This window comes from Sycon ciliatum, chromosome 8 (genome assembly GCF_964019385.1).
Source record: "Sycon ciliatum chromosome 8, ocSycCili1.1, whole genome shotgun sequence".
NCBI classification, from domain to species: Eukaryota; Metazoa; Porifera; class Calcarea; order Leucosolenida; family Sycettidae; genus Sycon; species Sycon ciliatum.
The window spans coordinates 10642344-10667527 of NC_088650.1; the positions used below are offsets into that span (position 1 = coordinate 10642344).

Sequence of the window (25184 nt, forward strand, 5' to 3'; positions counted from 1 at the left end):
CATTATTGCAATTTTCGCTGTTTACTTTAGCTATCTTCTTTCTTTCTTTCTTTCTTTTTGCGCTGTTTTACCACCTTCTTACTGTATTTAATCCACTGTTCCTGTTCCTTTTCCCTTGCCTGTATTTCACCTGATGAGAAGGCTTGAAAGTATACTTGTGAAGACAAAAACTTTCAAGATGTTTGTAATGAGCCTGAAGTGTGTCCTTTTTATGAGTATTATCGCATTTTTGTCTCAGAGGAAACTGAATAATAATAATCCTTTTTTCTTTTCTACACTATTTGTATTTTTGTATTTTATTATATTTAAGGATTCCCCAAAGGCTTTGGGTGTGTCGAGGAGATCTCCTGCAAGCAGAATGAAATGACAACTTTATGTGGAGGGAGCAGTTAAATCGAGGATAGGCTAAGGAAATAGATCGAGGCATACAAAATCTGGTAATTAAAGGAGTTGGGATACCGTCAGTGTAATGAATATATCGGCGAAAATGCTGATAGAGACAATGCTTGAATTCAGGGAGGCTGGTTATAGAGGTAAGAGAAGGCGTATATATGCCGCTGCTTGGGAGATATTGGAGCCGCTTGGAGGAAAATCGCCTAGATAAGGAGCTTACCTTCATGTGGTTGAAATCAAGGACACTGAAACCTTCAACTGAGGCTTCACAAGACCAATCCCTCAAAACGAAAAATTACCAATACGCCATAATGAAGTCAGTTGCTCGAACTGATTGCAGGCTTTGCAAGGGCAGCTTAGAAACAATTGACCATATTGTCAGTGCCTGCCCAGTTCTTGCTCGGACCAGTTACAGTCAACTTCGCCAATAACGACATTTGGCGGGGCATCAGAAAAGTGTCCTTATTCGCGAAGTGTCCTTATAACCGAAGTCCCATTTGAATGTATGTGAACCCATATTTTGTATAGTATGATATGCATATCAAAATCAAGCTCTTTTCTTGCTCTATGTCAATGTGTACTTTATTTTCATATTGCAGTTGAAACACTACACAAAAAAAGTAATGGCACGTCTAGATCTACACGTAGCGCGAACTTTAAGTGCTGTGACTTGACCTTTTGACCCCCACGCCATATGGCCATATGGCCCATTAATGGCATTATGGGGCCAGGGACGGTTGCGGAAAAGTAGTTGCGAAGTAAAGAAGATCTACAAGTACCATGAGTACAGTGCAGTGTAGATTGTAGTTCGCGAAAATGAAAACTAGTTGCGAAAGTAGTTGCGAATCGATTTCTTCCAAAAAACAACGAAAAGTTGTGACAAAAGTGGCGAGCATCATTGCCCATTGGGAAAGGGTTATTTGTGAAGCATTTGGAGTACTGTACTGTAGACATGTAGGACTCACATGACCTAACTCGTGACGGTCATATCTCGTGGATCGAAGCGTTGTGTTGTCAAAATAATTCCCAGTCCCAGTTTTGCAGTCACCAAACCTTCGTAGAATGCCGGTTTCGTGGGAGGTAGATCTGCATGACGAGACTCGAGAAACCTACCAATCCAAGGGTTTTCGCATGACATCGCAGTAGCTGGATCCGAACCTTCATCCCAGATCGCGTGATGTAACTGGACTGATCCAGTATTAGCAAGTATGGCAGGTACATGTACCGTCGTGTACTGTCTGTACTTGACTTGCAGACATGTCGGCAGTTTGTGACAGGCACGTCGACAGTTTATGCCTACGACGTGCGAGGAGCACTCTCACGTGACATGTGTGCAGTGCGTGGACTGAAGTGTGATGTCAGTGGGATACTAGCAGACGCGAAGCAGAGCCGAAGAGGGCCTGCATCATCGCATCAAAACTAACTTGAAAAGACCAGTTGAAGTATTTTTGCTTTCTGCCCAGTTTCAAGGCAGTAAGGGCTAGTACTCGACGACAAATCTGCCGTTCCTAGTGAAGAAGCCCATCTAAGGATTCAGAGCAAGACGTTGAAGAACAACAGGAAGACATCATGAAGTTTGCTGCTTTGGCTGTACTGCTGTTGGCGGCTGTCGTGAGCTCGACGCCTGTCAGGCATAGCACTCCCCTAAAAAAGCTCAAGTTGATGAGTCGATCCAGTGTTTCCTGGGAGAGTGGAGTGCCACGGGTTCACCATGAGGTAGTTGAGCAGACCCACAACCCGCCGTCCAGGGCTAGCAGGCCTGTCGGCAATACCGTCAGTTCGTCACAGGCAGGTGAGTTGCACCTTCACCATTGGCGCTCACGGACTCCGCGTCTTTGACCGTATATTTGATCCGCCATGCCATTGCGCAATGCCAAGCAACATGGCGATCCAGTGCGTTGCTGTTACTCACACATTGTCATTGATACCGACCGCCAAACATCTCACACCCTTCCTCTCCATCACTATTGCCTAGTGTCATGCCACAGGCAACGTTTTATAGTGTGTACAGCTAGCTTTGGTGTCAGGCTAAAAATACCGTATTAGATATAGATATAGAGAGGTTCTGCTATACGTGAAACGTAGAGAAATCACGTAGAGAGCAGGTGTCTGGGTTAGAGTCTACGGCTTCGCGTGTTTTGGGTCCAGATTTCTACGCGTAGATGAGGTTCTCTACGTTGTGGCACACGCAAAGAAAATGCGTACGGATCTGCTGGGTATCATTCGAGTGTAGGCAGAAAACTACCAAATATTGAAGGGGAAATTCCCAGTACACATTTCCCGTGACTTACAGGATTTCCTTTACGTTACGGGAACGCGAAGAGAGTTCGCGTGATTCTTTGCGACGCGTTCCCGAAACGTAGAGCAGAACCTCACTATTATCTCCATTATAAGCCCTGGGCTTATATTTTTTCGACCAGTCCTGACCCTGGGCTTATATTGGAGACTGGGCTTCTACTAGAGACTGGGCTTATAATTTTTCAACCATCTGGTACAAGTATTATTTTTTTATACAAGTATTTTTTCTTATATTTGAGGTACCAGTAGCACAAAATTTCCCACCAGGTACCGTGAATGCAGTTTTGCACTTCCTGGTACACTGAGTCTGTACATTTTTATCTCGGGGATCGCAGACCGAGGCTTGCGTCATAACATGTGTGTATGTGATACTGTGGACGTGAAACATGCATGGACATGATCCATACAGCTCTCCATTATAAACCCTGCGCTTATACTGGAGACTGTGCTTGTATATCTTCGAAGCCCTCTTGGAGTGCGCTTATAATAGAGACGGGGCTTCTACAAGAGACTGCGCTTGTAATAGAGATAATACGGTATGTAGTATTGGGGGGCCGTTCTACTGGTGCTAGATCTACGTGGAAGATGGAGTTTGTGTGTGAATGGCGAGCCGCTGTTTACCTGCGACAACAAGTTGATTTTTCGAAAGACGTAAAACTCAAGTCGCAGTGCGAACGAAGCAACAAGTCAAAAACTCACCTGCTTGGTATGGCGCTTTCGGTCATCGCAGAGCCATGAAATTTTGGCTCTGAGTAAAACGCATCGTAGTCTCACTGTGACAGATGTTTTCTAATCAAAATACCAAGAGAGAAAGTGAATATTGAGCCCGTTGCGGTTTGCAACCTATTTCCTATTTGAAACCGTCACCTCTACTGCATGTAGTAGATGTAGTAGTAGTAGTAGTAGTTCATGTTGGTGGTGGCATGGCAGCATGCATGCATTTACTGTACCAGCTGGCACTACACAGTACACTGAGTGTGTGCAGAGGGACATAGTGCACTAGTGTAGTGGCAGTGCATGCCCGGCACACTGTACTTTTCCTGAGGCTTTCCTAAGGCATCATTTGCTAATTATAAGGGCTTGTGACCCATTCAAAATTACATTTCAGCACCAGGAAGCCCTTGATGACTTGCTGCATTCACACATAGGTACATACTCCTGAAGTAGTTAGTTGCTCTTGTGTGTACAACTATGAATAGATTCTCTAAATGCAGCAACAACCCATGAAGTCTTACTGTGGCCTATGCTATTTTCGTAGCACTATGTAGCCAAAAAATATGAGAGTGGGACGACAGCTGTCTGTCATCCTCCAAGTTGGAAAATGCCAAAGGGCAGTTACCTAAAAATAAAATATTGGGGGATCTGTTTTTTTAGAACAGGAGGCTCCACTGCAGCCAATTCATATTATGATCAGATTTTTAGAATACATTTCTCTAGTAAAACCTATGTTTGCCCAGACCCTGTACCAAGCCAGACAAATACTAATCATAGCTTGCATAGACCTCTTCCTACTGGTAGGACCATAATACACAGACATGGTGCATGGCCTCTGTTCTAACATTGACCTAAAATTTGACTCTAAACTGTTGGTAAGGGGCTAATGTCGTGGAATTGTTGCTCATGAACAAATCAAATGTCATTTTTTGTTTTGTGTGTTCAGCTCATTTGCTGTGGCATCAGCATGAGGAGGCTGCTATTTACAACTATGTGGCCATCTCAACACAAGGGTATGTGGCTGCTTCCACATGGCTCAACCCACCGGAGATGGTTGAAGTCTACAAGATCAAGGGTACGCTGGAGTGGTGGTATTACTACTGGCCAGGGTAGAGCATGCCTGTGTGTGTGTGTGTGTGTGTGTGTTGATGTGTGTGTGTGTGTGTGTGTGTGTGTGTGTGTGTGTTGGTGTGTGTGTGTGTGTGTGTGTGTGTGTGTGCGTGTTGGTGTGTGTGTGCACGCGTGTGTGCGTTTGTGTTTGTTCCCACCGTCTTTATGTTTGCGCACTCCCCTCTTCTGCTTTCCATTCCATGGATGCTACCGGGAACCTTTCTGATCCCCTCAAGTCGAAAAATGACTTTTCATCAAAACGCGTCACCAAACATATTGATTGGCATGAATAGTTGCCTTCAGCTGCAGTAAGTATGTTCTAAGTTATGAGCAGTTCCTAGCTACGAACAATGCCCGGCTAAGGGAAGTTTCCTCCGCAAGCCTTGACGAATATTGCTGGACTGTTGTCCAAGCGGACTGGAATGGGATTTTTGGTCTTTGACCACTTTGCGGTGGGTCTGATCTACTCACCTCCCACCGCTGTAGGAGCTGCATCTGCGCCTTGATCCTTGAAGGATGGTGGCGTTGCTACGGATGCGGAAAACTGGGCCTTCAGCCGAGTCTCGCGCGAACAGTGAAGTTTTATGTTTCCTTTTGTTGATCAAATCAGCACATCAGCTCATTGTATGAGGGAATCAAAAACAGTGCCCTGACGTTCAAATTGAATTGAATACGGACTGAAGATGTTGGCTTCACCGCATGTGTAGTAAAGACACTGTAAATACTAAAACAATTCAGCACCCACATCCGTACTACCAATGGAGAATTGTTGTTAAGGGGTCGTCCACAAATATCGATGTTTTTTTAGAGAAGATATTCGTTCGTTTGGGGGGGAGGGGGTTTGGGCCCTGTTCGTCTCGTCTTTGCAGAAAAAAATATCGAACTCTATCTATGGACGGGTGCTGTTCGAACATGTAGTCTATGACCTACACAAAGTGAAAGTCAACCTCGTGAGCATAGCCATGTCAAGGTTGTGCGACCGTGGCAACATAAACCTAGGTGTATGGTGAAATTAGAGTGGCAGCTGGTCACGTTTCATGAGGAAATTGAACTTCATTTAAAAATATCGAACCCTTGCATAAACATGTGTATGTTCGTTTTGAGGGGGGAGGGAGGGGGTCTGGGGAGAAATGAACAAATATCGTCTTGAAAAAACCATCGATATTTACGGACGGCCCCTAAAAAACCACAGCCATATGAGAGAGTTTTGCTCGTGTCCGGATCACCCCATGTCTGCTGATTCTAAAGATGGCAGATTGTAGCGCCTAACGTTATTGGCAAGGGTGAGATGGCAAACCTCACAACCTGTGCCGGACAGGAGTTAAACCTCAATAGCTGCATCCAGGTGCTCGTCAATATCAGGTGAAACACTGACCTTGGTGCACACATTTGCGATCTTTATCATTAATTTTGCTGTATTTCCACAATGGGTTCTACCAGTGGCGACTATAGGAAATTGCTCCTCGACTTGGCGGTGAGGCGAAGTCAGAGATTATGCAGAGATATTGCTAGGTGTGTTGAGATATCATACTGTAGTGGACATGGAAATTCGGTCGAATGACCGGGGCCGGCGCCCTCAGTGCGTACATCACGTTGCATGCATGCATGGCCAGCACCTTGGGGCCGCTTGACCTCCGACTGGGTTTCCATGTCCACCACAGTAGATGTAGTATGTTGGTTCGGTTGTGATGTGCGACTGCAGGTGACGCTGTAACGCGCAAGACGGCTACTGTCGATGAGAACCACGATGGCTCGTCTGACATTGTGGCCATGTCCCGGGACTCGACTGTCTGCGTCGGGATGGTGAACTATCGCTCTAACTTCTCCACTGCTCTTTACGTTTGGTGAGTGTGCTCGCAGTGGCGTCGGAAGGTGTTTTAGTGTGGTACGGTCAGCCATCTGAAGTACAGTTTACTCCATGGGGAGAGTGGTGGCTGAGCCGAAGTGATTTTTGGGAATTTAGAGCCCAGATCGGTGTATTTTACTGATTCCTGGGGCAAAAAGTGGTACGGTCAATACCGTAGTATCCGTACCGTGTCCGACGCCCCGGTATGGACAGGTGGAAACGAATTTAAATCAAATTCTACTTGCAAAGAAAAGAGGAGGAGACTAATTGCCTGCCTATTATTTCATGTACTAGTGTAGAATTGTTTGGGGTCAAAGTTGCATACAGGGTACCGTATACCCTCCCCTCCACCCCACCCGCTATAGGTGGAGAGAGGGAGGTTGTATGAAAGCAGACTGAGTACACGGGGGGGGGGGGGGGGGGGGGGGCAAATCTTAGCCTGTTTTTTCTTCCTTTTTTCGGTTAAAATGTGCTGCTCTGTGCTTGCAAAGTAGGCTAGAATAGTGTGCACATCTGCATTATGGTGTATTGTAGATTAATGTTGAGATCAACGCCTTCTTCCCACTGCTCATGGTTTACGCTACTGCCATGTCGAATTCATACCCTTTATGAGCGGTCACTTACGGCGGTACTGTCAGACCTATCCAGTCCTCTTTTATCCGGATCCCTCGCCGTCCGGAAGATAATCGTTGGTTACCGATTTACAGCATATGTCATGCATGCATACAGTACGTGTGTTCGATATCTGGTTCCCTCGCCTATCCGGATATCTTTGTGGAAAACGGATGTGTACGGCTGAGCGTGGTCTGACTGTATCCCTATTGTTCAACCCGCACTGTGGTGTCCAGGGATCTTCAAAACCCGTCGACAAAGCCCGAATGGCACCACATGGAGTCGGGCACGATTGGCGTCGGAACGGCAGTGTCCGCAGACGGCTCACTCATTGCCCTACAGTACCTGGACGACATCAGCTACCTCAGGCCGAATGCTATGGGCGTAAGTGAATAGGAACAAAGTACTATATTTTCGGGAGTATAAGCCGCGCTGGAGTATAAGCCGCACCTCCATTCTTTTGCCAAGAAATACAGACATCTACCCTATTTATCACCGTTAAGGGAGCATCTCATAAGTTCGCATTTATTTTGCAAACGTAACGCATTTCGAATAGACTTTACCCCCCTACCTCCCCCCTCTATTCGAAAGTCTTTTCGCACATTTTCTGTGTTTATCTACTGTACACGTCCGCGCCCCATACTATGGTATGCTTATGTACATGATTGTACAGTCATGTACATGTACATGTACATGGATATGAATGTTTTGCTAGAGCGGTCGTGAATGGCATACAGACTCAGTAGTACTGCATTTACTGAGTACAAGTACAATCAATGACAGGTACACGCACATAAACATAGTTCCTCCACAACAACTGTACTGCTGTAAACCTGTAAACGCTGGCCAGGTACATGGTTTGATCAGGCTGGATTGACATTTGACACCTCTGAGTAGCCTGCATGCATGCAGTGCAGGGTTAGCTGATCTGCAAACACAGGTAGATCTCCACCTGTAAACACACTCATTTGCTGCAGGGATCTAGCACGGTACATGTAGTAGATTGTACAGTTCCAGAAAATGTGCGTACAGTCATTTTTCTATTCGAAAAGGGCGCTACCCCCCTACCCCCGTTTCGAAATGCGTTACGTTTAGAAACAAAATGCGAACTTATGAGATGCTCCCTAATTTGATCTTTGGAGTAAAAGCCACACCGTTTTCTTGGGGTAAATTTTGAGTGCTCAAAGTGCGGCTTATCCTCCGGAAAAGACGGTACCTTTATAAGGGATATTACTGTTTGTCATCTACAGCATGATTGAAGTTGTGCATGTCCCATATGGTGCAGTGGTATGTGCAGTCGATTTCCAATCGAGAGGTTGCGGGTTCAATTCCCGACGATTACGGTCACACACACGTCTGTCTTTTCTTTCTCGTTCTCCTAGCTCTTCTTTCATTCTCCTGGGTGGTTACCAACAGCCAGTGCATGCCGGAGTATGTGGTGTGGTGTACATATGTACGTGTGAAAAAAATCGTGTCCGCGAGGGGAATATCTAATTAAAGTTCAGATAGATTGACATCTGAAACCTTCTGCCTTAGACTTGATTGTTGATTCCTGGACCACATCTCTTCCTTCTGAAATCTCAAAGAAGACTCTAAACTGACTAACAATGTGGATCATGCTCTGATGCCATTCACAATTTTTCCTGTGTTGTTTTGTTACCTTGGCCGTACTCTTATACAATTCACCATTCCTTTAATTGCTGTTTCAGATCTCCTTTCTCAGCAACACTGGTGAGGTGCTATCACGCTATCAAGGAAGGGAGCTGGAGACACCCCTGGTCTTCGGTAGGTCTACTGCAACTGTACTGTAGTTGATTTGGATGCTATTTTACGCGGTGTATTGGTCGATTTTAGTCTGACCAAAGGTCTAGTAAACCTTTTTTTCGGTCATTTTTTATTTATTTTTCCCTTCTCGCATACTATTTTTAGATTTTCGGGTGACGGGAAACATAGAATTAAAAACGTGTGGCCTAACATTCCAATGTTCGGAGGTCAAGGACGGCACAGCGCCTGGTGTGGCATTGAATCGCTTGATCGTATTTCATTGAGCAGCTCTGTAGTTCATCGGATATCATTACCGATATTCAAATAAAACACTATCTAACCCATCAGCTCCTGAGAACTGAAGTATAAAGCGGGATTCACAGAAGATTTTTTTGCGATGCGAACTCGCGAAATACCATTCACAGAAGAAGTCTGAAAGAACGCCTTGCTGATTTGGCGCGAAGTTCATGAAGGTGAGTACGTCGCCATGGTATTCGCATGATTTGGGACAACTTTTACAAATGTCCAGGCAACTCTTGAATCTTTGTACAACTTTGTTGTAGAAAAGGTCAAAATCGTTCACCAAATTGCTTGTCGCATCGCGAAAGTTGAGCCAAGCTCAACTTCTGCGATGGCCCAGTTGCGGCAGTTGCGCGGCTGCGAGATGGCTACGTTTTGGGGTTTCCCGGTTCCGCGGCCGTCGCATCGTGCATCGCATCACATCGCAAATATGCTTCTGTGAATCCCACTTTACAGGAAAGTGTACACTTCTTAGTCAGAAGTGAATATTCCTCCTTTTTTTGTCTTGCAATATGGCTGTCCGCAGCCAACCCTGCACAAGTTGTCGCTGACCTGCACAGTGATATTTGTTTGATATTTATTTATTTGTACCTTTGCAGCACTGCACAGTTTGTACGAGTACTTGGAGATTTATGCAGTGCATGTCTACAGCTTATTTGAATGCGTGCCTACTGCGCAGTACTAGTCCCTTGTATAGAACGCGAGTTGTAGTGCGGGTTAGCATACAGGTGTGAACGCTACACACTTTTCATGCAAGCTACTTTTCTGCATTCTGTACTTGCTTTCATGCACGTGTCGCTGGCGTACGCGATACGGGCCGGGTTTGTGTATTGGGTTTGAACCATGTGGTTCTTCTTTTCAGTTTTAATTGTTCTTTGGTTGCTCCGCGAGTTGTTGCTTTGGTTGGAGACAAAGATGGCTTTCCGTTTCAGTAATATAATGTAATGTAACTATAACTGATAGTATACTGTTGAGTGTTGGGATGCGTTGGGACCCCGACACCAATACAAGTTATGGCTGATGTGAGGTGTGAGAAAGAACATTTCAGGGAGAAGGAGTTGCAGAGTCTTCTCAAATACTGATGACGGTGCTGTAGCACTCTCTCAGTAGTTACTGCTCTGGTTTGTGTAAAGCGAATAATTCTGTCTTTTCCGCTTCTGCTCCTTGCAGGTATGAGCTCAGATGGCCACTACGTTGCCTATGTCAGTCAACTGGTCGTGGGAGAAAAGAGAGAGCTCAACTTGACTGTCGTGGAGTACGTCAAGGGCGAGAAGAGAGTGAGTCTGTGCTTCTGTGTCCCTGTGTGACCTGGATGATCTGACCCGGATGAGAGGAAAACCCAGACGGTGGTTACTAGTAGCAGTATTTGTGGAGTGGACGCTAGTTAGCATCTACCTACAAGTAGCAATGACGGACAATCGTAAACATATACTGGGCTGTAATGTTGCTTAATTGGTTAGCACTCATGCTCTTGTATGACAATATACAGCTGAAAGGCATGAGGCAAGAGCTTGGCATTCCGTGATGCACACTGATCTGGCATGAAAATGTCTATTCAATATGATCCACCTTTTACAGTAAAACAGAATACTTGCAGCGAGGGACTATGGGTGTGAATATTCACTGCAGCTCATCCAAAATTCCTATCACTGGGCGCCTAGCCTAACTAGAGTTTGAATTTTGTCTGCATTCTTTGTGCACAGGTTGGCCAGAGATTCACCATGCCAATCACGGCCTTCTCGCAGCACCTCGCCGTCTCCGCGTCCGGAGAGTACATCGCCATGTCGGGACTCGTCGACGAGAAGCTGAGCCTGGCCGTGTACCACAAGAGTGCTGGAGACAAGCTGGCCTACACCGACCATGCTCTGCCGGTGAGTCAATGTTCAGCGGCAAGCAGCCAAGCATTCTTTTGTAGTACGTTATTTTGTGTGCGTCGTGTGTACGTGGTGTTGGTGCATGCGCGTGTTGCTGTGGTGTCTACAACAATTCAATAAACAACTTTTCATGTGATGTTACTAGTTTTTCCCTCAAACCAATGAATATTTCACTATATGTAGAGAGATTTAGGGTTCCACAGCTAATTCACTTACAGCAAAAAGGTTAGAGCATGAGTGGACAGGAGACTGCGCTCTTTGGAACTGTCACTTGTTGCACGTTCTAATACTATCAGTGTATTTTCGTTACGAATTGTGCACAGAACTGTCGCATGTTGCAGGTGCAGTATTGTCAGAAGCGGTAATGTCAAACGAGTCGTAATGTCGATGTGAATGAGTTTCTCTGTGTTTTGTGGTCTACTCATCAATGGTCAGTTGCGGGACAGTGAGACTTTGCTAGACTGCTGAGTTTCCGCCATCAAAGTTTCTTCATCTTTTATTGAGAGTCTGGCCGTGTGGCTAGACGAGAAGGCAGAAATGCCTATGTATCTAGTGAAGTGAAAAAAAGAAAAAAAAGAAATGTAGATTGCCGATCAGTCAACTGTCAAAAGGATTTCCCAAAAACTTTTTGAGCCACTGTTCTTGCTATTTTATATCTGCTTTCTGTCTCTGGGCTCGTGTCTCACTGAATGTGTTGCATAGGTGCCGGAAGGTTTCTTCCTGATCAACCTGGCCTTCTCGCCAGAGGGCTATCATCTGGCCACCACCTGGGCAGCGCGCACGCTGCACCAGAACGCCCTGGTGGCGTACGACCTGCCCGCGCAGAAGGACGTCTACAGCTACATGTACCCGGTCGACACTGGCGACAAGCTGGAGGACGAGCCTGCCTCCGTGGCCATCTCCTCCAATGGCGAATACATTGCCGTTGGCTCCTGGGGAACACTGAACGAAACTGCTGGTTCAGAGCAAATCCAGGTAAACATAGTAAAACCTGTAATTAGAGACCACCATGACTAGCGACCAGCCTGGTACTACAGTAAAACCTGTAACTAAAGACCACCGTGACTAGCGACCGGCCTGGTACTACAGACCACTTTGCCAGGCATGGACGGTCTCACATTCATATGTGGTTGTGCGGTGCAAACCTCTAACTAAGGACCGCTTTCTCTGGCCCCGAGGGGTGGTCGTTAGTTACAGGTTTTACTGTAGCAGAAAGGATCCATACTGGTAACAGAATGAAATACTTTGAATGAAGTCATTTGGTGCAACTCTGAGTTTCACGCTGGGGCATTTATCTAACATTAATAATCGTGAAACAGAGAGGTTCCGTAACATCAATAATCGTATGTATTAGAAAGGTTCACATATTTCGCTTTGCCGTAAACTTGGATCGCTATTGTATTGTTGAGTGAACTCAGTTTATGCAATGGCCAGATCTGCTTTGGACAAGTCGAATTTCAATCTGATCTGCTTTGGTATAATATTCACATAAAACTCTCGTGGGGGAGCTGACCTGTAGGAGAAAAGACTTGGACCCTTGCTGAGTCAAGTATGGTCTTTAAAAATTATTTTTGCCCCATTGTGAAGATGTCCTCAACCTTTGAGCACAAGCAGTGCGGAAATGGGAGTGATTGAAAACGAACTATGGAATTCCATGAGCAGTCGAAACCATGTTAACAGTGACCACTCCATTCCGCACAGAAAGCCCAGCTTTATAGACGTCTGGTTTTCCCTGCAAGGTCCCACTGTATGTGGGGCATGGCATAGGAGCAGGGATAGCTGGCCTCTCAGCATACTAGTACCAGTAGGTGATTACTCATCACACCGATCTCTATGTAGGGTGGTATGATATTGCATTGGTTTCTATACACATGTTTACACTGACTTTTGTTTGCTTTCTAGGTGTTCAAGGTTGGAGAGAAGGAGCCAATCCTGAAGGAGTTCACTCCCGGATCTATGTTTGCTGTTGACATCATGAAGAACACTGAAGGTGTGTACGTCGTTGCAGGCGGAAAGTCTACACAAGCCAATGTGATGGGAAATGGCGGCGACCTGTACGTGTACGAGATCGCTGCGGCTCAACAGCAGACACCATCGAAGACGAAACCCGAAGATCTGAAAGTAAGAAAGACAGATTTTATGCGACAAAACACACTTGGTGCAAAGAGTGCTTGACCACCAGAATATATCTGTAATTTGTAACTGTGCTAAGCCGCAAGTTCCCAATTCACTGTGGGTTGTAGCACGGCATGGCTGTGGCAAATAGGATTTCGGCCTTTGGTTGGTGGATCTTGTCGCGAATGCGATCGGATTTATTCGTAGTCACGAGCACAATGCATGTATATAACCAAGAATTCACAGCTACATATGCATGTATCCTTGTTCAGTGCATGAGTTGTACGTTCAATCACTCGCATCCCTTTGTGACACCTCTTTTTCACCTTGCACTTCGTTGCATTTCTAAGGTTCAATTCTGGGCACCCTTTTCTCACCCTGCACTTCGTTACATTTCTAATGTTTCCGTTCCGGGCACCTTTTTAATTAACCCATGCGCTTTGGCTTGCACACGCACTGACATCCAACACAACTGTGTGTACGACTATCGGCATCTTTGATGGCCTTCACTATCCATTTTCATGCTCACAGTTGGACTCGTTGCACCGTGCGTATCTTTATGTGTCACCTTTTCAGCTACATGCACGTGGAGCTGTTTTAGTTCCACAACTTGGTGCTCTTCTTGCTTCTCTTTGATTCTTCGCTACTCCTTGGGAGCTAATTTTGATGCGTTTGTATATTTATCGCTTGTATATTTCTGCTGACGCTGTACGCAAGACACTTTCACGGCACACTAATGCTACAGGCATGCACTCCGACTCCCCTATATTATCGCTCTCCCCTTGTAAATATTCTTCAGTCTTGATTCACAAGAAAATTGGGCACTAAGGAAAATATGGTCTGCTTCGAGTGGTTTATGTAAAGGGTATGTCCATGGTTCGCGACAGATCTGATCTATCCTCCCCCACCGTTTAGGAGCCGCATCTGATGCCTGATCATGGGGTGGTGGCGTCCCACGGAAGCGGAAAGGCGGTTCTTGACTCTCCCTGTACGCGAACCTGTGCAATTTTGGAATAATGCGACAACATGAAAGAAACCTGGTCGAATTGTGAACCTTCTTTAAACAGGACAATAGAGAGGTTTCGCTTCACGTTGTTCTGCACTACACCGTAAAATTTCACGTCGGTGTGGCAAATTTTGGCGTCGAAATTCCCGTTCGTGACGTGAGCTGAGGTCAACTCACGTTCGACGTGAACGCGAGTTTCACGGTGTAGTGCAGAACAACGTGAAGCGAAACCTCTCTAATCTCTTATTTGACACCCCGTGGCTGCACAGCCTTGGCCCTGGAAGTGGCCGTGAATGCTGCTGGGCACACACACATAAAAATGCAGTGATGCAAGCGAAGCTAGCCCAGGGCTAACTGGGTGCTACGTGCTTGCAATCTATTCTTGTTCCAGACTCTGGTCAATGATCCTGACTTGATCGACAGCGTTAACAAGGAGAATGTTGGTTGGAAAGCCGGTCCACAGAAGCAATTTGAAGGAATGAAGCTCGATGATGTGCGTGGATTGTTTGGAACGAAGCTGATGAACATGGAGTCCATCTCCAAACTGCCCAGCAACCCAGAGCATGCCAAGGCCCTGCCAGAGTCGTTTGATTCTCGTAAACAGTGGAAGGGCTGCGTTCATCCCATTCGCAATCAGGGCCACTGCGGCTCATGCTGGGCATTCTCTGCCACTGAATCGCTGTCTGACCGTCTGTGCATTGCTTCCGAGAGCAAGGTTAGACATGGAATGTGATTTATGTGTTTGTCTGTAGGGGGGGGGGGGGGGGGGGTCGTAAACCTGAAAGGAAAATGTGCTTTGTTGATTTAGAATTCGCATGTGTGAAATTTATGCTGGCATCACGTTGGCATCCTTACGGATATTGTATTTTTTATATAATTGACAATTTTCGAGGATTCTATTGTCAGAAGTACAATAATAATTATTTTGACTGAGGACTCTTCCATGAATCCTTATTGCCTTTATAAAACATAATTGTAGAAGTAATAGGCAGAAGACCAAAGTAGCATTTGTAGCAAGGCCAGATTGATGTCATGCAAGTCCTTTAATTAAAAGTACAGTGGACAAATCGGTGGTGATGCTGGTGTCACCGTTGTACCGTGTTTCTGCTGTTTCCCTTTCAGGTCAATGTAGTCTTATCCCCGGAGTACTTGGTGGAGTGCGACACTACCTGCCATGGCTGTGGTGGTGGCTGGCTGATCCCAGCCTGGGACTTCATGGAGACGAAGGGCGTTCCGATCGACGCTTGCTACCCCTATGCTGCATTCAACGGCTCAGCCGGTCATTGCCAGCCAAGGTGTACAGCCAAGACTACCGAATCATTCAAGCGATACAAGGTAATACAAGTACTCTGTGTAGAATTTTCCATTCAATTCTCGTATTTTTCAGCCACAAGTCCCCCCCAGGTTGTTATCAATAATTAGTCTATAGTATCCGTCAAGTAGTCCTGTAATATAGATATAGAAAATGTCAGGCCTGATCTCTACATGTACTGAGGTGAGTTATAAATCCTACTAACTCAGCTCAGCTACATACTCCCAATCTAGCGGAGTACTAGAGTGTACATTGCAGTGCACGACACATCTAGATGCAGAATGAACTAATACTAGAGGCATACTGTAATGGATAGTCTAGAGCTATCAAGAGAAGAGTACAAAGCATCAATGGAAACATACGGTGCACAACGGGTACACACACACACACACATATACAAGATAGCACTAAGACTACTGATGCTACCGTGTTACGTATGACATCACCACTATCATGTTCTGCATGACATCACTACTGTCTGGCTGCGGTAGGCCCACTGCGCGGCGGAATTCTAACATTACGTCATGCCGCTGAGGCACAGAGGACGAAACTCCGCTGTTGCAAACCACCAGTTCTCAAATTGGGAAAGGCCTTCGCGCTTATGGCATTGTATTCGTTGAAATGTTGTATTTCGACTCCGCCGTACCGCTGATGTTGCTGCATGGCATACGCTATATGCGCTGTGTGCGTTTTGCTGTATACGCTGTTATGTCCAGTTTTATATGCGTATGTTTTTGCATGTACGCTGTTTTTGCATGCTATAAATAGCTGGTGTTATTAGTGTTCATTGTTAATTATTCGATGAAGTGAAATATACTGTGTGAAGGAAAAGAGTTGTCCTCGTGCCGTGTGGTCGTACGATCCTGACAATTTAGAGAATCTTAGAGGGTTCACAACATTTGGCGACCACGCCAGGATACGAGCGAGCATGGCAGAGCAACTACACAATTTGGAAGCCAGCTTTATCGCCAATGGAGTTCGGTTAGGATTAGAAGGCGAGTTGTTGATGGAACATGTGGAGCAGAGACTCCAACAGTACGAGGAGCGTGAGGAGCGCAGTGCCAGACGGCGAGAGGAGGCGCTCCGCACCGAGTTTGACAAAACACTAAAGGAGATTAACGAGCGCATCGCCAATGCGTATGAGGGTGATGGTAAAGCCGCGATGGGAGGTACAGAGGAAGCTCCCAGTAACAGCGGGGGGCGTCAACCGTTGATGAAAATCCCCTCATATGATGGAACGCAGCCATTGGAGCGTTATCTTGACCTGTTCGAGGACATCTGCTCCAAGAACGAGTTCGAAGAAAGCGAATGGCTGCTGCGACTGCGCATCGCGCTAGCGGGTAGCAAAGCGGAGAGGATATGTATTGAATGCAATAATTACGAGGAAGCGAAGCGAGAGTTGCTCGCCTCGCTCGGAAAGACTCCGGATAAAGCGTGGAAGACATTGCTGACAGGCAAGCAGCGGTCAGATGAGTCGTTTCACCAATACGTTGTCCGTGTTTGCCGAGAAGTAGAAGTGTGGGCCACACTCGCTATGACAGAAGATGGCGAGGTGGACACCAAGTATAGCGCCGATATAGGTAAAATGTCCCCGGTGCTGCAAGCAATGGCAAAGCAGGTAATCTTGGAGCAATGCGGACCTGAGATGAAGACGTACCTGGTCGAACGGCAGTGCTACGGGATGTCACTGCGCCAGGTACAGGAGCACGGCGCGTCTTACCAGGTCGCGCACGGACGACAGGGTGATACTGCCAGGAAGCCAGTAGAACGATCCGCGCCAAGGCCCACGGCGTCGGCACAGTGCATGGCGATATCGGTCGCAGATGCAGAGAAGCAGCTAAAGTCGCTGCCACTGGAAGGGAGAAAGGGTTTTCTGCAGCGAGAGAGACTCTGCTGGAACTGCCTTAAGTATGGCCATATGGCCAGAGAATGTCGGTCAGGCTCGAGATGCACGAAATGCCAGAGGAAACACCACCTGCTAATACATGAGGTGTTGGATAGAGCAGGTTACAGCCGGGAGAAACCGACTGAGATAGTTACGGAGAAGAATGTTGGGTCGTGCTGTCTACACTCGCCAAGTGTGCGGCTGATGACCGGAGTGGCACGAGTTGAGGGAAGAACTCGAAACGCGAAGGTTCGCGTGTTCCTGGACTCGGGTGCTGAGGCGTCATTCGTGACTGCAGCGTTGGTGTCAGCAATCGATGCAGAACACGTTGGGGTTGAAAATGTAGAGGTGAAGCCGTTCGGCGCGGAACCAACCCAACAGCGCATGGATAAGTACGCCATCACGATCCAGGGTAGCTCCGCTAGCATTCGGGTACGCGCGTTCGTGAAACCAACGCTTGAGATGGACCTGAAGTGCGCAAGTCCGCAGACCATTGCCCAGTGGCACCGTTGGGGAGTAGAGCTGAGTGACAAGCCTCAACAAGGGACATCAGACGAAATACATATGCTGATTGGTGCAGACTATATCAACGCGGTACTGCACAGCAAGAAGGAAGTTAATGGTGAGACGGTGTGGAACACAGAGATAGGTAATGTATTATCTGGTCCAGCGTCTGCACCAAGTCGAAACAGTCAGCCGGTGACCGTGTCATGTGTCACAGCCCACATTGAACAACTATGGCAGTTGGATGAACCTCCAGAACAACATCAGCACCTGCCATCTTTCCCGCTATGTCGCCAGGGCAGCGGGTACCAAGTGGGTCTCTTGTGGCGAAATGAGCGTCGCCCAACGGATAACTTTGCTCAAGCTAGAGTCATCGCAACGCGGCTTATTGAAAAGCTGAAGAGGAATGGGAAGCGTGCGCTCTATGATGATGTGCTGATCAGGGAGTACCGCGAGCTTGGAGCAATTGAGCTGGAGCCATGTGAGAGCGATGCCGGGTACTATGTACCGCATCATGGTGTATTCCGCGAGCACGCTGCAACCACGAAGTTAAGAGTGGTGTTCAATGCCTCGGCGACGGCTCCAGATGGCAAGTCGTTGAACGACATGGTTGACCCTGGACCGTCGCTATTGCCGAGTCTCGCAGGTATGCTATTACGGTTCCGTGAATATAAGAGCGCGCTGCAAGCGGACATCCGCAAGGCTTTCTTCATGGTCGCGGTTAATCCCGAAGACCGTCCGTACCTGCGTTTCTTGTGGCCCGGTCGAAGCGACAGCGATGAACTGTTAACCTGGAGGCTAACGAAACTGCCATTTGGCGTAAACTGCTCGCCGTACATGCTTACTGCGGTGATTCAGCATCACTTGAAGGAGCTACGGGCGTTGTCTGCACCCAAAGAGCGAGATCGTATTGATCTCTTGCTCACGAGTTTCTACGTTGACGATTTGGTCTCTAGTGTGTCAAATGCCTCGGAAGCCAAGGAGATGCAAGAGTTCAGCGTGCGTGTGCTTACGGATGCTGGCATGGAGTTACGCAAGTGGCGAGGCAACGAAATCCCGTGCGATCCAGAGGCCGGAGATAAAGTCCTCGGTCTGAAATGGAAAACCAGTGATGACTTGCTCAGCATAGCAGCGCTAGGCGAGTCCGATAGGCCGTCTGTTTGGACCCGGCGATCCCTCCTCAAGTGTGTTGCATCAGTGTTTGATCCGCTAGGTCTAGCAGCACCGGCAGTTGTGCCGGGAAAGATACTGCTACAGCAAGCCTGGAAAGTCGGAGGCGACTGGGATGATATGTTGCCTGATGGCATCGCAGCCGCATGTGCGCAATGGTGGGGAGAGTTGGCCGAAGTGGTGAGCATTGACATACCACGTTGGATTTGCTGCAATCTTGACACGCCGATTGCGCTTCATGCCTTCGCCGATGCCAGTGAGAAAGCGTTTGGATGTTGTTTGTATGCAGTCGTCAATAGACAGTCGCACTTGGTATTTGCCAAGGCCAAAGTGTCACCTGTGTCTCCGCCCACGTTAGCCCGCCTTGAGTTACAAGCAGTATGTTTAGCGGCTCGCTACGCTGAGTTTGTGGTGAAGGAGCTGCGTGTTACCGTCACGCAAGTCTATGGCTGGACTGACAGTCTCACTACCGTTCATTGGATCAGTAATCCATCGTACAAATGGAAAACATTTGTGGCTAACCGCGTCAGTCAAGTCCAAGAGATATCGAAGAAGGTCGGCATTGTGTGGAACCATTGCCCGGGCCTTCACAACCCAGCAGATTTACCGTCGCGTGGGAGTAGTGCACAGCAGATCCGTAGTCCGTTCTGGAGGGGCGGACCAACCTGGATCACGGAGCCCAATGACTGGCCCACCGCATCCTCAACCGCAGCTACAGATGAGTCCAGTGTAGAAGTACGAGTGTCAGCCACCACCTGTAGTCGAGAATCTGATAAGGAATGGTGGCTCCGATTCAGTAAATGGTCGAGGGCACAGGGCATGGTGACTCGGATGTTGCAGTGGAAGCACACTGAGCCTCGTGCTGAACTCTATTTTGCAGCAGACAACGTATTGTACCGCATCGTTCAAGCCGCATGTTTCGCTGAGGATCTTGAGCTGATCAAGCAAGGTCAACCAATGAAGCCCGGGTCGAAGGTGTATCAGCTTGCACCGTTTCTGGATGAGCATGGAGTGCTCAGAGCCGGGGGACGACTTCAGCACAGCGAGTTGGCGTATGGAGCCAAGCACCCAGTCCTGTTAGGCAAACATCATCTGACCGATTTGCTGTTGGAGAAAATGCATGTTGAAAGGATGCACCAAGGTGTAGAAGGAGTCTTGTCGTTCATCCGTCAGAAATTCTGGATTATCGGTGGTCGACGGGCGCTACGCAACATTACTTAGCGATGTGTTACATGCCGCCGCTACAAGGCTAAGGCTGCCTCAGAAGTCTGCCCGCCGCTGCCAGAAGACCGAGTTGTTCACGAGAGGCCGTTCGCAACTACCGGCATCGACTATGCTGGTCCGTTGTACGTGCGCCGTGGTGAGTCATCTCCGAAGGTATGGATAGCATTGTTTGTATGTGCCACCACCAGAGCAGTTCACTTGGAGGTGGTCGATAGTTTAAGTACTGAGTCATTCTTGATAGCATTTCGGAAGTTTGTCGCGAGACGTAGTTTGCCGTCTCGGATCAGGTCTGACAACGCTACAACGTTCAAGGCGGCATCTGACAAACTGAGTGTGCCATGGATGTTCAATCCTCCAGCTGCACCATGGCATGGAGGCTTCTATGAGCGAATGGTTGGTACAGTGAAGAGTGCCTTGAAAAAGGTAATGGGAACAGCGTTTCTGAAGGTTCAGGAGCTTGAGACCATCTTGTATGAGGTTGAAGCAGTGGTGAATAGTCGTCCGTTAACTTATGTGTCTGATAGCCTGGATGAGCCACCAGTAACCCCTGCAATGATGATGGGTAACATTTGGATGTCGTCAGCGAAGCCAGCAGGTACCCCGGACGCTACGCATATGTCAGCGAGATTGCGTTACCTCAGTCAGACACTGAAGCATGTCAAGAATCGTTGGGAGGTGGAGTACCTAAGTCAGCTGAACAAGCACCAACAGACCATGTCGCGCCCTTTAGCTGTGGGTGATGTTGTCTTTGTTCTCGATGATACCAAGCGCAAACAGTTCTGGCGTTTGGGACGGATCATCGAGTTATTCCCTGGTCGAGATGGCAAGCGTCGTGTTGCCAAGGTTAAGTTGAGTACCAGTACCCTGTTGAGGCCGATCCAAAGGTTAGTGCCATTAGAAGTATCGTCACAGGACGTGGCTCCTGGGCTTGCCGATACCGCTCAACCTGCTATCGTCCCTCAGCAGCCAGCGTATGAACCGCCAGCACCGTTACCACCACCACGGCAGCAGGAGATGACGCGTTCTGGGCGCGTAGTCAGAGCCCCGGATCGTTTTTGACTTGTGTGCATTGTTGTACGGCGGTGAGAAGCCCTTTGGTGGGGAGAATGTTGCAAACCACCAGTTCTCAAATTGGGAAAGGCCTTCGCGCTTATGGCATTGTATTCGTTGAAATGTTGTATTTCGACTCCGCCGTACCGCTGATGTTGCTGCATGGCATACGCTATATGCGCTGTGTGCGTTTTGCTGTATACGCTGTTATGTCCAGTTTTATATGCGTATGTTTTTGCATGTACGCTGTTTTTGCATGCTATAAATAGCTGGTGTTATTAGTGTTCATTGTTAATTATTCGATGAAGTGAAATATACTGTGTGAAGGAAAAGAGTTGTCCTTGTGCCGTGTGGTCGTACGATCCTGACAATTTAGAGAATCTTAGAGGGTTCACAACATCCGCATTCCGCGGTGCTTGGAACCAGGGAGAGTGCAAGCGCAACGCAAGTGGACGTAACTTTTGACGTATTGTTAGAATTCCGCCCCGCGGATCCCCGTGTACAGAGTTGCACACTCTTGGGGTTATGGACTCTTGCTACTATTGTGTATCCGAAACGTGACCCCTGCGACATGGCCATGTATGTATTAACTCAACTCGTCACTTCCGGCATAGACATTTTTTGTTTGTGCCTGCTTATGCCTGTACTAACAGGCCAAGCCCAAGAGCACACAAGTGTTCAAGACCGTGGAAGAGATGCAGGAGAGCATCATGAAGTACGGACCAATTCAAGCTGGCTTCACCGTCTTCAGCGACTTCATGACCTACAAGAGTGGCGTGTACAAGCACACAGCCGGATTTGTTCTAGGTGGTCACGGCATCAAGATTGTCGGATGGGGCGTGCAGCCAACCACCGAGGAAAAGGTCAGTACGTCAGCCATGCCGGGTACACACATGCATGCATGTGCTTTGTGTGTGTGTGGGGGGGGGGGGAGGTTCTGTGTGTGTGTGCGTGCGTGCTTGCGTGCGTGTGTGCATTTGTGCACCCATGTGACGGTATAAAAGTGCACAGCTTGTGCCAGGGAACATAATTTGAACAGACTCTCATCTATAGCCCGCTCCAAACCAGTTCACCGTTGAAAAGAATTTCATTTCCCTCATGGACATGGGATACGAGTTAAGGTGGCTGGTGCAGTACAACTTTTCAACTGAAAAAAAGAGAGAATAAATTCGGAGGCCGAGTTTTCTGCACGTAGAAACACCACCACCCTCTATGGATCCATGCAAAAAAATAAAAATTAATAATTATCGTGTCCGTTCCCGAAGGGAACTCACGACGGCCGCTAACACCCGGTAAACCCTAGCGGCAGATGCAGCGCCTAACGGTGGGGGTGAGTGGATAAGTCTCACAACCACTGGATCCATGCAAGGTAGAGTTGAAAGTTGAAATATTGTTTTCGTTGAATCTTTGGAGAATAGCCTCGTCTAACTTCCTATAGTTTTATTCTTACTTTTGGAGAAAATTCGCGAGAACATTTTACGAAAGGTTCGTGGAAAAATAACATGGATCTTTCATTTAAAAAATTCAGATTTTGTGACCAAGTAAAAATAAGACTATAGTAAGGTAGAGAGGGTTCTTCTCCAGAGATTCACTGAAAAACATTTTCAAACTTTCATCTCCACCTTGCCGATAAACTCAACATGCAGTCAACATTACTGCTAAGAAGTTGTACTGCCCCAGCCACCTTTTTCATTAAAAATCACCTGCGACCCTATTGCAAATCCAGAGAAGCTGGTCAGTTTCGATAACAAAGCTCTTTTACCGATAAAAGCTATTGCCTTTTACGATTCTGTGTGGGAGAGATTGAAAGGGATGCCTATGGGAGATTGAAAGGGATGCCTATGAGAGATTGAAAGGGATGCCTATGAGAGATTGAAAGGGATGCCTGTGAGAGATTGAAAGGGATGCCTGTCTAGAAGCTATATAGAACACTGTCTGCGACAATACCGTTGATATTGGTACTTTTTTTAGTGTGTAGTATACTTAATAACTTATGCATCAAACTTATCCCGGGCAACCAGCCAAGAAGACACGATTATCTGTATTGAACGCTTTCGTTCCCTTCTTATCAGAATACTGCAAGGATTTTTTTCTTTTCATCCTTACTTTGCTCCTGTGCAGTATTGGATCGTGGCCAACTCCTGGGGCTCTGACTGGGGTGAACTCGGCGGCTACTTCTGGTTTGAGCGTGGCACTGACCAGTGCTTGATGGAGAGCAACTCCTGCGCAGGTCTGGCCGACGTCACTACCTTTGCCTAAATACTTCATTTTCCCTGGTGCTCAGTGATACGTACATGTAGATCACTGTGACGTCTAGTGCTGAGGTATCATTGCTGATTATCCCAATTATTTTCCTATCAATGATTCAAATTTCACCTTTTCAACAGGGAAGAAATGCTTTGCGCTCTTTTCTTCAGTGAGGATCAGAGGAAGTCTCACACTCCTGTGCAATGTATTTATTACTAAGTACTTCAAAGTACTTTTCTTGTGATTGCGCTCTCTCTCTCTCTCTCTCTCTCTCTCTCTCTCTCTCTCTCTCTCTCTCTCTCTCTCTCTCTCAATGCTGCATGCCTGCATCAGATCTTGCCTTCTCTGAAGACAACAGTGCAAGTTTGCTCTTCGTATCCATGCTGGAGAAATGGATTTACCACCACCATTCTCTTTCAGCCACCGTTTGGGTTTGTCATTGTACAGGCATTTTAGCGTGCGATGGTTTCCGTAGATTTGCAGGCTTGTCCGAAATTCAGGGCTGCTTTTCGTTGAAAAGGCAGTTTTTGTGGGTCTAAATGGGCCAGGAAGGTGCCGGGTAGGGGTAGGGGTAGGGGTAGGGGTGTCCGGATTAGGGGAGTTTTACTGTACAGATCTTGCAACTGTCAACGTGAGAACTTAATCATAGAGTACCGTGTTGTGATCTTCACTGAAAACTAAGAAATTCCATAGAGCTAGGGTTGAGGTATCTCTCCAGCTTCATTAGCCATGTTTCACTGAGACTGATTCCATGGTGAGAACTTAGAAGACATGCTCTTTCCCTAGCCTAGTTCTTTATAGCCATTTTGCTACAGAGTTACATCTTTTAGGACATCTTCCTACTGCAAGCAATCCACCCGCCTCACGTACATTTCCGAATGATGATTGACAATAGCTTCCTGTGGTATTATTTTAGTATTATTGTGATCAATGGGGTAAAGGCCAGTCAGTGAGTAGTATAAGTATAGTAGAGTCGTGCGCTGAAGAACGTGGAGTCCAAGAACGTCCAGCCTGAAAAACTAAGAATACCACAGCCTAAACAGGCGCGTGCTCGGCGATGGGCACGTGCACCCCCCCCCCCCCAAAAAAAAATTTCAATCTGGGTAATTGCAATTGTAATGTATGCAAATAATGCCAAATATGCTCTAAAATTCAAGAAAGGTTGCAAACAAATTGCAGAAAATTGCCGGGGGGGGCTCCCCTCGGCTCCCGTGCACCCCCCTAGTTGGGGGGCCGAGCACGCCCCTGCTAAAGCTAAGAATGGCGGTGTTGGTTTTCTGGCAGCTTGTGGGATACATACCGTAAAGTCTTGTATAAACGCCGCACTTGAATAGAAGTCGCCCTCGAATAGAAGCCGCAATTATTTTGGGCCCATCAAATCACACATAAGCCTGGTTTTAGTGTTGACATACATAGAAATACCTGTCTTGTATAGAAGCCTGTCTCATATAGAAGCCTGCAAAATTTCACCAAGAAAGTCATAGAAGCCGCAGCTTTTATACAAGACTTTACGGTAATTATGATCCAGTGCGCACAGTTTCTAAGAACGTGCTATAAGAATGCAGCCAGATCGCTGAAAAAAATAGGAACGTCCCAGGCTAACCCCTTGGAAACAACGTTCTTGGGCGCGCGACTCTACTGTAGTCAGGGTTTTTCTCCTTTTTTCTTTCTGTATTTGTAGTTTAACTTCACGACACGAATGTCCCCTCTTCGGCCCAGTTCTTGTTTTGAGGGCTCCCAAAGTGCTCTTTACAGAGCGA

The 25184-nt window shown here is 47.2% G+C and overlaps 1 protein-coding gene across 1 annotated transcript; it reads left to right on the top strand.

Annotated features, from left to right (window-relative positions):
* Positions 1–1833: 1833 nt before the first annotated feature.
* On the top strand, positions 1834–23879 carry LOC135823360 (uncharacterized). Its single transcript, XM_065336213.1, has 13 exons — positions 1834–2185; positions 4352–4480; positions 6218–6359; positions 7210–7357; positions 8683–8758; positions 10208–10314; positions 10741–10908; positions 11614–11886; positions 12814–13032; positions 14424–14747; positions 15155–15367; positions 21831–22040; positions 23299–23879. The coding sequence occupies exons 1-13, from the start codon at positions 1963–1965 to the stop codon at positions 23434–23436; spliced, it is 2370 nt and encodes a 789-aa protein (XP_065192285.1). The 5' UTR covers positions 1834–1962; the 3' UTR covers positions 23437–23879.
* The last annotated feature ends 1305 nt before the right edge of the window (positions 23880–25184 follow it).

Excerpts from the sequence above, each read along its gene's own strand:
- LOC135823360 (XM_065336213.1), top strand. The coding sequence starts at position 1,963 with ATGAAGTTTGCTGCTTTGGCTGTACTGCTGTTGGCGGCTGTCGTGAGC. Across the intron at positions 10,315-10,740 it reads ACGTCAAGGGCGAGAAGAGA|GTTGGCCAGAGATTCACCAT; the intron begins GTGAGTCTGTGC and ends CTTTGTGCACAG. Across the intron at positions 10,909-11,613 it reads ACACCGACCATGCTCTGCCG|GTGCCGGAAGGTTTCTTCCT; the intron begins GTGAGTCAATGT and ends TGTGTTGCATAG.